General features: G+C 42.7%; 1 protein-coding gene across 4 annotated transcripts in view; it reads right to left on the reverse strand.

The window, feature by feature from the left end:
* Positions 1-13,643, reverse strand: part of ORC4 (origin recognition complex subunit 4) — a 58,596-nt gene that overhangs the window by 15,787 nt on the left and 29,166 nt on the right. For all 4 annotated transcript variants that reach the window (XM_038751140.1, XM_038751139.1, XM_038751136.1 and 1 more), the window contains 3 exons: positions 5,498-5,573; positions 3,541-3,626; positions 820-868 (listed from right to left, as the gene is read on the reverse strand). In XM_038751140.1, coding sequence (XP_038607068.1) covers positions 820-868; positions 3,541-3,626; positions 5,498-5,573 — 211 coding nt within the window. The remainder of the gene's footprint in view (positions 1-819; positions 869-3,540; positions 3,627-5,497; positions 5,574-13,643) is intronic.

A 13,643-nucleotide genomic window follows, 5' to 3' on the forward strand; every position in this document is an offset into this window, starting at 1 on the left:
ATAACTAAATAAAAATTCTCCATTTCAGGTCGAAGACGATACATTTTACACTTTCCTCTCGGTTTACGAGTCGTCTTGAGCCAGAACGGATCGAAACCTTCTCAGCAGTAGGAAGCGGGCGACGCGGGGAGAAAGCCCTAGTTTATCAATAAGTTTATTCAATTTATTTATTCAATTTTATTTATTTATTCAATTTATTCAAAATAAATTGAATAGATATGTACAAGTAAAATAAATAGAGTGATAAATGTGTACAAACATATATACATATGTCACCCAGCTGACAATTGGCGGAGCCGGGATTTGAACCCATGACCTCTGACTCCAAAGCCACTGAGCCACGCTCCAGGAGGCCTTCCCAGACTGAGCCCCTTCCTTCCTCTCCCCTTCACCATCCCCCCCATCTTACCTTCTTCCCTTCCCCACAGCACCTGTATATATGTTTGTGCATATTTATTACTCTATTTATTTTACTTGTACATATCTATTCTATTTATTTCATTTTGTTAGTATGTTTGGTTTTGTTCTCTGTCTCCCCCTTTTAGACTGTGAGCCCACTGTTGGGTAGGGACCGTCTCTATATGTTGCCAACTTGGACTTCCCAAGTGCTTAGTACAGTGCTCTGCACACAGTAAGCGCTCAATAAATACGATTGATTGATTGATTGATCAATCGCACGCGAGGGTTTGGCTTAATTAGCCCCCGCCACGAAGCAGCGTAATGAAATTACACAGGTTAACGTTTGGATTCGTTGGGCCGCTGTGGCGCTCCTCGGTTTGTGGCCCGCTGCCTCGCCCAAACCGGTCCCTTGAGATTTACCTTTTTTCAGGGCTTCCAGGAGAAACACAAGGTTTTCGGCAAAGCTCCCCTAAAACAGAGGTGATTCTGTTACCACGCCAGGGAAAAACAAGCGTTCCCACAAATGCACCCGCAACAGTTGACGCGTCTCCTCACCTCCAGTTCAAAGCACCTTTTAGGAAAATCGCTCTTTAACTTTCATATGTTAAAGGAATGAACTCTATCGCTTAACTCTCCCTCCTGCCTTGGCTCGTTTGGCACTCACTAATAGGCTGCTCCCTCTGCGTAGGGAATGCAATTCGGTGGTATTGGAATAATAACAATAATAATAATGATGGTATTTGTTAAGCGCTTACCATATTGTACTCTCCCAAGCACTCAGTACGTACGCAGCACTCGACAGATACCGCTGATGAACCGATTTCTTGGATTTAGAAACACATCTGTGCTTTCGAGATACCAGCGGGTTAACTTCCCATCCCAAATCAATCAATCAATCGTATTTATTGAGCGCTTACTGTGTGCAGAGCACTGTACTAAGCGCTTGGGAAGTACAAGTTGGCAAAGAAACTGCCCTGATTGTCTACAAACTCCCAGAGGGGCAGGCGGGACAATTTTGCCCACACATCTCCCTCAGATATCTACCACTTTCCCCATCGAAACCCGGAGAACGGTATTTGTTTCCGATGCCACAGGCGGTGATGAGAATTTGGCTTCTAGCCCAAATAATTTTTGCACGCCATTTGAACATCCTAGATGGAAATGAAGAGCCTAGCAGATGGGTTATCCAGATGCTCCCGTCTGTGGGCGGTGGCTCTCTTAAAATATTCCCACTTCAGATCATTAGTCTTGACTTCATTTACGTTCCTTAATTTCCCAAGCCATAGTAAAGGTTGGATTCCCAACAGATGGAAAGTGCCTTTTTAAAGGAAAAAGAAAGATACTTTCCCTTTCCTAATTCAGGGCAGTGCTCCCGGAAGATGAAAGTGACCCGTTTCCCCTGGCCTTCCCCTCCCGTGGCAGTCGGCATCAAATGGGGATTAAGACTGTGCCAACTTGATTACCTTCCATCTCCTCCAGCGTTTAGTACAGTGCCGGGCACATAGTATGCGCTTAACAGACACCATTAAAAACAAAAGGGGAACGACAAAAAAATGACTTTATTCAGGTTTAAAATGAGAAGGACTCTCTCCCCAGCTTCAGTTCTGTAGTGGAAACAAGATTTGCCAGGCATGATTCACGTGGCTAAGCACTTTAAAGATGTAGATCACTTTACTCGGCCATAAGAAATTAGCACAGTCCAAATTCTTGGGTCTGAAAGGTATTTAACATTTTAATACCTATGGAAAATATTACAGCCAGCAATAACAGTGACCTATTTTCACATCAGAGGTACTCGCTGCCCTTGGACAACACTGATTTGACATAGGAGAACTGAGCGCTTTCCTATAATGCGGGGGTTACCGACCTGACGAATTCCACTTAAAGAAAAACTTGCATTAAAGTACAGGTGGCTGGACAGAAGCCATGCTTACGCGCACACCTTGTTCTTCAAACAGCATCGTATTTTACCAGAAACACAATCCTGGAAGATCACCCCCTTATTCCCTATCAGCGTTCCACACAAAACAGGTGGTGAAAACGCACCTCGTAGAAGAGTCCGGCTTAGGAATCTTTCACAATACATTTTTTAGCTTTTGTGAAACGGCAACGACAAACCGGGAGGCCGAAATTCACGCTTTTGGGAGAAAGGCAGGCATAACCTCAGATGTGTTGCCAAAGCGGTGATTGGTATCGTGTCTGGCACAGGTAGTGCCAGTAAAACGAGAAAAGCAGTGGACTGTTGGGAGACCACAGAAGAACAAGGCAATCGGGAGACGGGTGGCTCTTGTCAGGTAAAAGCTGTGGTCTATGGAAAAACTCAATCATTCAGCGGTTTTTATTGAGCACTCACTGTGTGCAGAACGCTGTGCTAAGTGCTTGCGGAGAGTGCGATATAACAGAGTTGGGAGACACGAACCCTTTCCACCACGACCTTACAACCTAAAAGCAAAGGTCCAGTATAAGACAATTTCTTTAGATGCTTAGGGGGGAAATAACTGCCACTCAAGCACCTTCCCTTCCCCACAGCACCTGTATATATGTATATATGTTGGTACATATTTATCACTCTATTTATTTATTTATTTTACTTGTACATATCTATTCTATTTATTTTATTTTGTTAGTATGTTTGGTTTTGTTCTCTGTCTCCCCCTTTTAGACTGTGAGCCCACTGTTGGGTAGGGACTGTCTTTATATGTTGCCAACTTGTACTTCCCAAGCGCTTAGTACAGTGCTCTGCACACAGTAAGCGCTCAATAAATACGATTGATTAAGTCTTTTTGGAAATGGACACACGTAGGAACGGACACACACACATGTGTGTGTGTTCGCATAGATATTAATAAAGTTATCTGTGTATAAAGTATACCGCAGGGCTACAAAGACATTAAGAAAGCTTGACGGCGTTTGTTTTGGCCAAATTCACAGGTAAACTGACTTGGTCTCTGTCAGAAATGATTTCGCAGCACGACTTAAATACGTTCAACAAAAACCGGAAGAGTCAAAATCCATTAACACCTAAAAGGCGGATGTGCCCAAGTTCATCGGCACGGTGGCCGTTCCCCCCGGGGCCAAAAAAAAAATTCAGATTACTGCCGTCCTTGAATCTCCGCTTAGAAATATTCAGTTGGTACTTACAAAAACTCGATCTCCAACTACGTTTTCCAGTTGTAACTGCCTTGTGATTTCTTTTAGGGCAATTCTGTCGTTGGTCTGCAGAAGTCCTGAAATAAAGGGTCACTTTATTTCACATATACACGCACTAGGACGACTCTTTTTATTCAGAAGTCAAACCCTTGGAGAGATCCTTGCTTCGCCTCTCAGCGGAAAGCGATAGCCATCGAACGTTCCCATCCCGGGGAGGACCAGATCTCTAGACTGAGTTAAGCGGATCCGTTCGTTCCGTCGTATTTATTGGGCGCTTACTGTGTGCAAAGCACTGGACTAAAAGAAATGCCGCCTTTCCCAAGGAGATGACCATTAGCCGGTTGGCGCCTGTGGTCATTTCGGCTCGGTGGCCAGGAAGCCCAGTCTTCGTGACCCACTGGCTTGGCTCCCTTGGCGATTCTGGATTTTTGCTGGCCACCCAACTGACTGAGGTAATGCCAGAGAGGCGGGCAATTGAGTGATACCTACAGAAGTAGTTGTTTGACCCCTCAGGTCATGAAAATCGTGCCCTTATAATTTCCAATTTTTACACCAACAAAAAAAAGACACAGTACTTACCATTTAGGTGAACTTTTAAGACATTCTCTCTTACTTGTTACCTACAGAACTAGTTGTTTGACCCCTCAGGGTTCATGAAAATCGTGCCCTTAAAATTTCCAATTTTTACACCAACAAAAAAGAGACACAGTACTTACCATTTAGGTGAACTTGTGAGCCATTCTCTCTCACTTGTTGCCTACAGAACTAGTTGTTTGACCCTTCAGGGTTCATGAAAATCATGCCCTTAAAATTTCCAATTTTTACACCAACAAAAAAAAGACACAGTACTTACCATTTAGGTGAACTTTTAAGACATTCTCTCTCACTTGTTACCTACAGAACTAGTTGTTTGACACCTCAGGGTTCATGAAAATCATGCCCTTATAATTTCCAATTTTTACACAAACAAAAAAGAGACACAGTACTTACCATTTAGGTGAACTTGTAAGCCATTCTCTCTCACTTGTTACCTACGGAACTAGTTGCTTGACCCCTCAGGGTTCATGAAAACCGTGCCCTTATAATTTCCAATTTTTACACCAACAAAAAAAAGACACAGTACTTATCATTTAGGTGAACTTGTAAGCCATTCTCTCTCACTTGTTACCTACAGAACTAGTTGTTTGACCCCTCAGGGTTCATGAAAATCGTGCCCTTATAATTTCCAATTTTTACACCAACAAAAAAAAGACACAGTACTTACCATTTAGGTGAACTTTTAAGACATTCTCTCTCACTTGTTACCTACAGAACTAGTTGTTTGACCCCTCAGGGTTCATGAAAATCATGCCCTTATAATTTCCAATTTTTACACCAACAAAAAAGAGACACAGTACTTACCATTTAGGTGAACTTGTAAGCCATTCTCTCTCACTTGTTGCCTACAGAACTAGCTGTTTGACCCTTCAGGGTTCATGAAAATCGTGCCCTTATAATTTCCAATTTTTACACCAACAAAAAAAAGACACAGTACTTACCATTTAGGTGAACTTTTAAGACATTCTCTCTCACTTGTTACCTACAGAACTAGTTGTTTGACCCCTCAGGGTTCATGAAAATCATGCCCTTATAATTTCCAATTTTTACACAAACAAAAAAGAGACACAGTCCTTACCATTTAGGTGAACTTGTAAGCCATTCCCTCTCACTTGTTACCTACAGAACTAGTTGTTTGACCCCTCAGGGTTCATGAAAATCGTACCCTTATAATTTCCAATTTTTACACCAACAAAAAAAGACACAGTACTTACCATTTAGGTGAACTTGTAAGCCATTCTCTCTCACTTGTTACCTACAGAACTAGTTGTTTGACCCCTCAGGGTTCATGAAAATCGTGCCCTTAAAATTTCCAATTTTTACACCAACAAAAAAAAGACACAGTACTTACCATTTAGGTGAACTTGTAAGACATTCTCTCTCACTTGTTTTACTTCCATGAGTTCTTGCAAAACGCGATTTAACAACTAAAAACCAAAACAAAACAAAAAAAACAACAGTTTACGAAACTCTCAAGATGTAGATACGAACGTGTATATAGCTATAATTCTATTTATTCTGATGGTATTGACACCGGTCTACTTGATTTGTTTTGTTGTGTCTCCCCCTTCGATTCATTCACTCATTCAATCGTATTTATTGAATGCTTACTGTGTGCAGAGCACTGGACTAAGCGCTTGGGAAGTACAAGTTGGCAACAGTCATTCATTCATTCAATCGTATTTATTGAGCGCTGTGTGCAGAGCACTGGACTAAGCGCTTGGGAAGTACAAGTTGGCAACATTCATTCATTCATTCAATTGTATTTATTGAGCGCTTACTGTGTGCAGAGCACTGGACTAAGTGCTTGGGAAGTACAAGTTAGCAACAGTCATTCATTCATTCAATCGTATTTATTGAGTGCTTACTGTGTGCAGAGCACTGTACTAAGCGCTTGGGAAGTACAAGTTGGCAACACATAGAGACGGTCCCTACCCAACAGTGGGCTCACAGTCTAGAAGGGGGAGACAGACAACAAAACAAAACATATTATCAAAATAAAATAAATAGAATAAACAAATATGTACAAATAAAATAAATTCTAGACTGTAAGCCCATTGTTGGGTAGGGACCGTCTCCATATGTTGCCGATTTGTACCTCCCAAGCGCTTAGTACAGTACTCTGCACACAGTAAGCGCTCAATAAATACGACTGAATGAATGAATGGCAGGCTCAAAATAGACGGTGATTATTTTTTTCCAAAAGCCGATTTTTTTCCTCTGCTAAACTTTGAAAATTCATCTTACAGATTTAAAACAGATTACAGAGCTTAAACCAGTGCTTAGCATGTGGCAAGCCCTTAAATACAATAACAGCGATAACAATGTTAGTAATAATAATGATGGCAATAATAAAAGATTTCTTTGGGTTTTCTTAGAATGCAGAATGCCTGCATTCGATATTATTCAATCAGTGGTATTTGCTGAACACTTACTGTGAGCAGAGCACTGTACTAAGGGCTTGGGAGAGTAAAATACAATGGAGCAGGTAAAGACGATTCCTACCCACAAGGAGCTTACGGACTAGAAGGGGCAGACACTGAAATAAATTAATCAATCAATCAATCGTATTTATTTATTTATTTATGTATTTATTGTATCCAACTGTAATCCAAATTACAGTTGGATACGTACGTAAGTACTGGGGGACTGGTGAATATCAAATACGGCAGGTCGTCGGAGAATACAGACAAGCACTCTGAAGAGCTAGCTAATTGCTAAACACCTAAGATGTTCTTCTTACCCACAAGGAGCTTACGGACTAGACACTGAAATAAATTAATCAATCAATCATATTTATTTATTTATTTATTTATTTATTTTATTGTATTTAATTTATTGTATTTATTTATTGATTGATTGATTGGTTGATTGTATCCAACTGTAATCCGAATTACAGTTGGATACGTACGTAAGTACTGGGGGACTGGTGAATATCAAATACGGCAGGTCGTCGGAGAATACAAACAAGCACTTTGAAGAGCTAGCTAATTGCTAAACACCTAAGATGTTCTTACAAAAACTGGGCTCATGGCAAAAATTGAATATTGGCCACCATCGACGGTATTCACTGTCTACTCTGTACTAAGCACACTGTACTAAGCACTTGGGAGAGGGTATTGGAAGTAGCAGACATGATCCCTGCCCTCGGGCATCTCATATTCTAAGCTGCTGTATAATATTGATTTTAGCGATCACACACAAGCACGGATCAAATGTCCCCATATCCACTCTGTTGGAAGAGCTGAATGATTCACAAATGCACTCATTCATTCATTCAGTCGTCTTTACTGAGCGCTTACTGTGTGCAGAGCACTGGACTAAGCGCTTGGGAAGTACAAACGATGCCGTTCACGTTGGCATTTGCAGAGGTCTGAAAAACGAGGATGGCTTGCCGAACGGGCAAGGAATCGCTTCGTCAACAGGCTCTTACGGAAGCAGTAGAAACGAAAACTAAAGTCAGTGTAATCGGTAGTATCGAGTGTCGATCGTGTGAAGAACAATGTCCGGGGAAAAGACAACAGTGGAAAAAGATGTGATTCCCAAACTTCTCCAGGAGCTCTCAGTCTACCCGGGAGGATGAAAAAAATACAATTTTCAGATAGAAGACAGACCACGGAAAGGTAGGTGAATAAATAAATGCTTAAATAATGTGTATAATACGTACCGATGTGCTGCAGATGGCTGAGTGGTGCTTGTTGGGATTTGCTGTGTTATTTTTCGTGGCATTTGTTACTCATTTACGCTGTGCCAGGCACTGTATTAAGCGCTGGGGTAGATACAAGCTAATCACCCTGGACACTGTCCCTGTCCCACATGGGGCTCACAGTCTGAATCCCCAATTTACAGATGAGGTAACCAAGGCACAAAGCACTGGAGTGACTTGCCCGAGGTCATACGGCAGATAAGTGTTGAAGAGAGAGTGGGAGGGTATGAGCTTAGTACAGTGCTCTGCACACAGGAAGCGCTCAATAAATACGACTGAATGAATGAATCTGGGGAGAAGAGAATCAATCAGTGGTATTTATTGAGTACTTACTACGTGCAGAGCACTGACTGTACCATGTGCTTGGGAGAGTACCAAACAACAGAATTAGTAGATACGTTCCCTGCCAGTAACCAGCTTACAGTCTAGAGAGGGAGACAGATATTATTATCTTACACAGTAAGCGCTCAATAAATACGATTGATTGATTGATTATAAATAAATAATTGATAAAGAATAGGGAATGTCTCCTGAAGGAAATGGGATGTCGGGACACTGAAGATGGGGAGAGCTATGGGGGGAAGGTTTTAGGCAAGTGGAAGGATGTGAGCGAAAAGATCACAGACATCACTGTGTGCTTAAAAGCTCTTCTTCCAAGGATTAATACTTGCCCATTTTAACCATCTTGCCGATTTTAACCATCTTGCCCATTTTTATGAAATATAAGCAGTAATATTCAAATGTGTCCTATATCCTTTATACATAGGGGAGGAAAAAAGTCAGGAGGAGGAGAGTGGCTCACATCTCATTGCGTCCTTAATCACTGAATCTTGAAACCCTGGAACTGGGATACCATCTAGTCATAATAATAATAATAATAATGATGGCATTTATTAAGTGCTTATTATGTGCAAATCAATCAATCAATCAATTGTATTTATTGAGCGCTTACTGTGTGCAGAGCACTGTACTAAGCGCTTGGGAAGTACAAGCTGGCAACATATAGAGACAGTCCCTACCCAACAGTGGGCTCACAGTCTAAAAGAGGGAGACAGAGAACAAAACCAAACATACTAACAAAATAAAATAAATAGCATAGCTATGTACAAGTAAAATAAATAGAGTAATAAATATGTACAAACATATATACATATATACAGGTGCTGTGGGGAAGGGAAGGAGGTAAGATGAGGGCGATGGAGAGGCACTGTTCTAAGCGCTGGGGAAGTTACAAGGTGATCAGGTTGTCCCACATGGGGCTCACAGTCTTAATCCCCATTTTCCAGATGAGGGAACTGAGGCCCAGAGAAGTGAAGTGACTTGCCCAAAGTCACACAGCTGACAGTTGGAGGAGCCGGGATTTGAACCCATGACCTCTGACTCCAAAGCCTGGGCTCTTTTCACTGAGCCACGCTGCCTCTCAAGTCTAGTCTACTAGTCTAGTCATCTAGTCTACTCTCCCTTCCTCCCATCCACTTCCCCTCCCTTCCTCCAACCCACCCTCCTTCCCACCTCGTCCTGTCTCCCTCCGCTCTTCCAATGGCCGGGGGACGACGCCACCTGGTCCCGCCGGAGGCTTACCGTCTAAGCACGCGGGGAGGGCGGGCAGGGGACGGAGGAAAGTTGGTTGGCAAGACAGGCCGTAAAAAGAAGGCAGCAGTAAACCTGAAGCCATGGAGTCGCTAGCCCAGAGTGTAAGCGGTCAGATCGTTTCCCACCTCCCCCGTGTAGCGACGGACGGACGGGGAGGTGGGACGGGGCCAAATTCACGGTCAATAACGTCATGACAAATGTATATGCGTGTGGGTGTCCGTGAATTTGGCCACCTTTTTTCTGCTCATCTTTGGAGAACTATTGGAGTATTGTATCCCTTCGCATACCTCACCTAGCCAAGCTATTTTGAGGTGAGCATAGCTGCAATGCCAGGAGAGTGAAATCATCATCATCATCATAATAATAAGTGTGGTGTGTGTATTGTGTTCACTGTATGCCAGGCACTGTTCTAAGTGCTGGGGTAGATACAAGCGATTTGGGTTGGAAATCGTTGTCCGTGATCTTGAGCAGAGAGAGCATAATAAACTGATCGAGGCAGGGTCTTAAATTCATTCATTCATTCATTCATTCAATCGTATTTATTGAGCGCTTACTGTGTGCAGAGCACTGGACTAAGGGCTTGGGAAGTCCAAGTTGGCAACATATAGAGACGGGCCCTACCCAACAGCAGACTCACAGTCTAGAAGGGGGAGACAGACAACAAAACAAAACATATTAACAAAATAAAATAGAATAAATACAGTGGGCAAGCCTCCTGGAAGGCCCACGGAGTAGGATGGCCGGGAACTCTTGGAGCAAGGTGGAGCGAGAGAGGGCCAGGCCCCGCCTCTTCCTCCATCATCATCAATCGTATTTATTGAGCACTTACTGTGTGCAGAGCACTGGACTAAGCGCTTGGGAAGTACAAGTTGGCAACATATAGAGACAGTCCCTACCCAACAGCGGGCTCACAGTTTAAAAGGAGTGGGCTCACAGTCTAAAAGGACAAGCGAACCCCACGAGGCATTTAGAGAAGCAGCTTGGCTCAGCGGGAAGAGCCCGGGCTTTGGAGTCAGAGTTCAGGGCTTCAAATCCCGGCTCCGCCGCTTGTCAGCTGTGTCACTCTGGGCAAGTCGCTTCACTTCTCTGAGCCTCAGTTCCCTCATCTGGAAAATGGGGATGAAGACTGGGAGCCCCCCGTGGGACAACCTGATCACTATGTAACCTCCCTAGCACTTAGAACAGTGCTCTGCACGTAGTAAGCGCTTAATACCATTATTATTATTATTATTTGTGTGTTTATCTCTTAAGGGTCTCCAGGATTGAAGACTCGATAACATTTTTGGTGTCTTACACCCTCCCTGACATTCATGAAGTTTTTCTTTACGTCCAGCCAAATGGTCCTTTTACTTTCATTTAATCCGTTTCTTGATTTCTACTCGGGGCCTTCACGTTTTCCTTTCTGACCATTTTCCTTTCTGTCCATTTTCCTTCCTGGCCTCTCTTGATTGAAGGCCCATGTCCTCCAAGAAGCCTTCCCTGACTAAGCCCTCTCCTCTTCTTCCACTCCCTTCTGCGCCACCCTGACTTGTTCCCTTCATTCATCCTCCCTCCCAGCCCCACGGCACGCATGCATATATCCGTAATTTGTTGATTTATTTCCGTAAATCAATGTGTCTCCCCCTCTAGACAGTGAGCTCACTGTGGGCAAGGAATGTGTCTGTTGTTGTATCGTACTCTCAAGAGCTTAGGTCAGTGCTTTGCGCACTGTAAGTACTCAAGGAATACGAATGAATGAATGACCATTCTACTTTTCTCTCTTTCCCTGCCTTTTCTATGCACTGGAGTGGTTTGTTCCGATGCCTTTAGGATTTTTTTTTCCTTTTGTTCAAAGCACAACAATATTTTTGAATTCCTCTGTCCCTTCGATTTGTGCTCATTTCTTTCCTCATGGGAATCTTTCCATTGACATGCTAAAGTTTTTAAAACATACTTCCCTAAAGCCTTCTAACAAGATGTGCCACATAATAATAATAATAATGATGGCATTTATTAAGCGCTTATTATGTGCAAAGCACTGTTCTCAGCAGCACCTAAAGCTAAGAGACAGAACAATTCCACCGAGGGTCTCGCAGATTAACAAATAGAGCCCAGAATAGACAGGGAGAGCAGAGGCTCCCGATGAAAAGGAATAAAGGCTAACGGTTTGGGAAATCATTTTCCTAGCAAACTCAAACTGCAATTACGTACATACAAGGCCACAGGTCCTAGGAAATACGTAGAGAAATGTTCTCTTCTGTTGCTGAAATCACAGTTCCTTGGATAATTCCACTAATCAATGACAGAACAAACGAGACACCGCTCTAATCTTCACAAGGAGCATTTTTCAGGATATATCAAGACACTACAGGCCACCCGGCCTCAAATTCCACATATGTTTATATGTATTTATTACTCTATTTGTACATATTTATTCTATTTATTTTATTTTGTTAATATGTCTTGTTTTGTTCTCTGTCTCCCCCTTCTAGACTGTGAGCCAGCTGTTGGGTAGGGACCGTCTCTATATGTTGCCAACTTGGACTTCCCAAGCCCTTAGTACAGTGCTCTGCACACAGTAAGCGCTCAATAAATATGAATGAATGAATGAATGAATGAATTTAAGACCCTGCCTCGATCCGTTTATTATGCTCTCTCTGCTCAAGATCACGGACAACAATTTCCAACCCAAATCGCTTGTATCTACCCCAGCACTTAGAACAGCGGCTGGCATACAGTAAACACAATATACACACCACACATTATTATTATTATGATGATGATGATGATTTCACTCTCCTGGCATTGCAGCTATGCTCACCTCAAAATAACTTGGCTAGGTGAGGTATGTGAAGGGATACAATGCTCCAACAGTTCTCCAATGATGAGCAGAAAAATGGTGGCCAAATTCACGGTCAATAACGTCATGACAAATGTATACGCGTGTGGGTGTGCCTATGAATACACACATATTCATTCATGCATTCAATCGTATCTATTGAGCGAATATTGAATGAATATTCACTCATTCAGTAAATGTGATTGAATGAATGAATACTGAGCACTTACTGTGTGCAGAGCACTGTACTAAGCGCTTGGGAAGTACACGTTGGCAACATATGAAGTCTATTTTCAGTCTGAACTAGGACCACTCAAAATTAGGAAACGGCGTTTTCTCAGGGGGTCCGAATGGATTTGGCAAAAATTTTAGCTAGGATTTCAGATTTTGAATAGCCCTCAGATAGCTCATCACGTGTTTGGATCATTCTTTACCACGATCCAAACGGCCGGCTCCTCCTAGCTCTCCCTGTGGCTGTGCATGGAGGGGGGAACACCAAAAATACAAAATCCCAACAAAAATCTGCAGGATACTGTAGATGGAGGAGAAGAATCCCAGGCTCCTCATGTTTCACAGCAATCAATCAATCAATCAATCGCATTTATTGAGCGCTTACTATGTGCAGAGCACTGTACTAAGCGCTTGGGAAGTACAAATTGGCAACATACAGCAGCAAAGCTCTGCCCGAGTTTTCCGAAGATTTTGTAGGAGGCGGCAGGCCGGGCCTACTTTCCCTTTCCTGTCAGGAAACGGAAGGCCGTGAGGTAACTTAATAGAGATTTCAAGTCAAAGAGGAACTTTCGGAGGAAGCCGCTTAACCACAGACTTTCCATTTCTACAGGAGACTGAAATAGGAAATGAGTTTAGATTGCCTGAAATACACCAGATCTCGCAATTAAGGTACATAAGAATAATAATAGTAATGACGATGACATTTGTTAAGCGCTTACTATATGCGAAGCACTACAGGAACCAACTCTGAGGGTCTTCTACCCCAGCTATCCAGGTCTGATGACTTAAAACCGTCGCCTTTTGGGAGGACGATAATTTCGTACGAACACTTTCAGCCGGATGAGAAACTACCATTTAAAAGGTGGTGAAAAACGGAACTGGAGGGAGTCCTGAAGATATTTTATTGGCAAAGTTCGTCTTCAAGAAGACTTCTGTTATTAATAGGAACCTGTCGACCGCATTGACGTTTCCAAATGAGGACTAAATTCACTTTCGGTACGCGCTTGTTTCTTTCTCCCTATTAACAGACGCAATGAATGAAAATCGAGTTGCTCAATCCTTCTGCTCAATCGAAATCCTTCCGAACAAGTGTCTTCACATTAACCGCAAAAGAGCTGTCAAAATCGCATTTGCTCACAGAATCACAAG

Source organism: Tachyglossus aculeatus, chromosome 9, assembly GCF_015852505.1.
Source record: "Tachyglossus aculeatus isolate mTacAcu1 chromosome 9, mTacAcu1.pri, whole genome shotgun sequence".
NCBI lineage: Eukaryota > Metazoa > Chordata > Mammalia > Monotremata > Tachyglossidae > Tachyglossus > Tachyglossus aculeatus.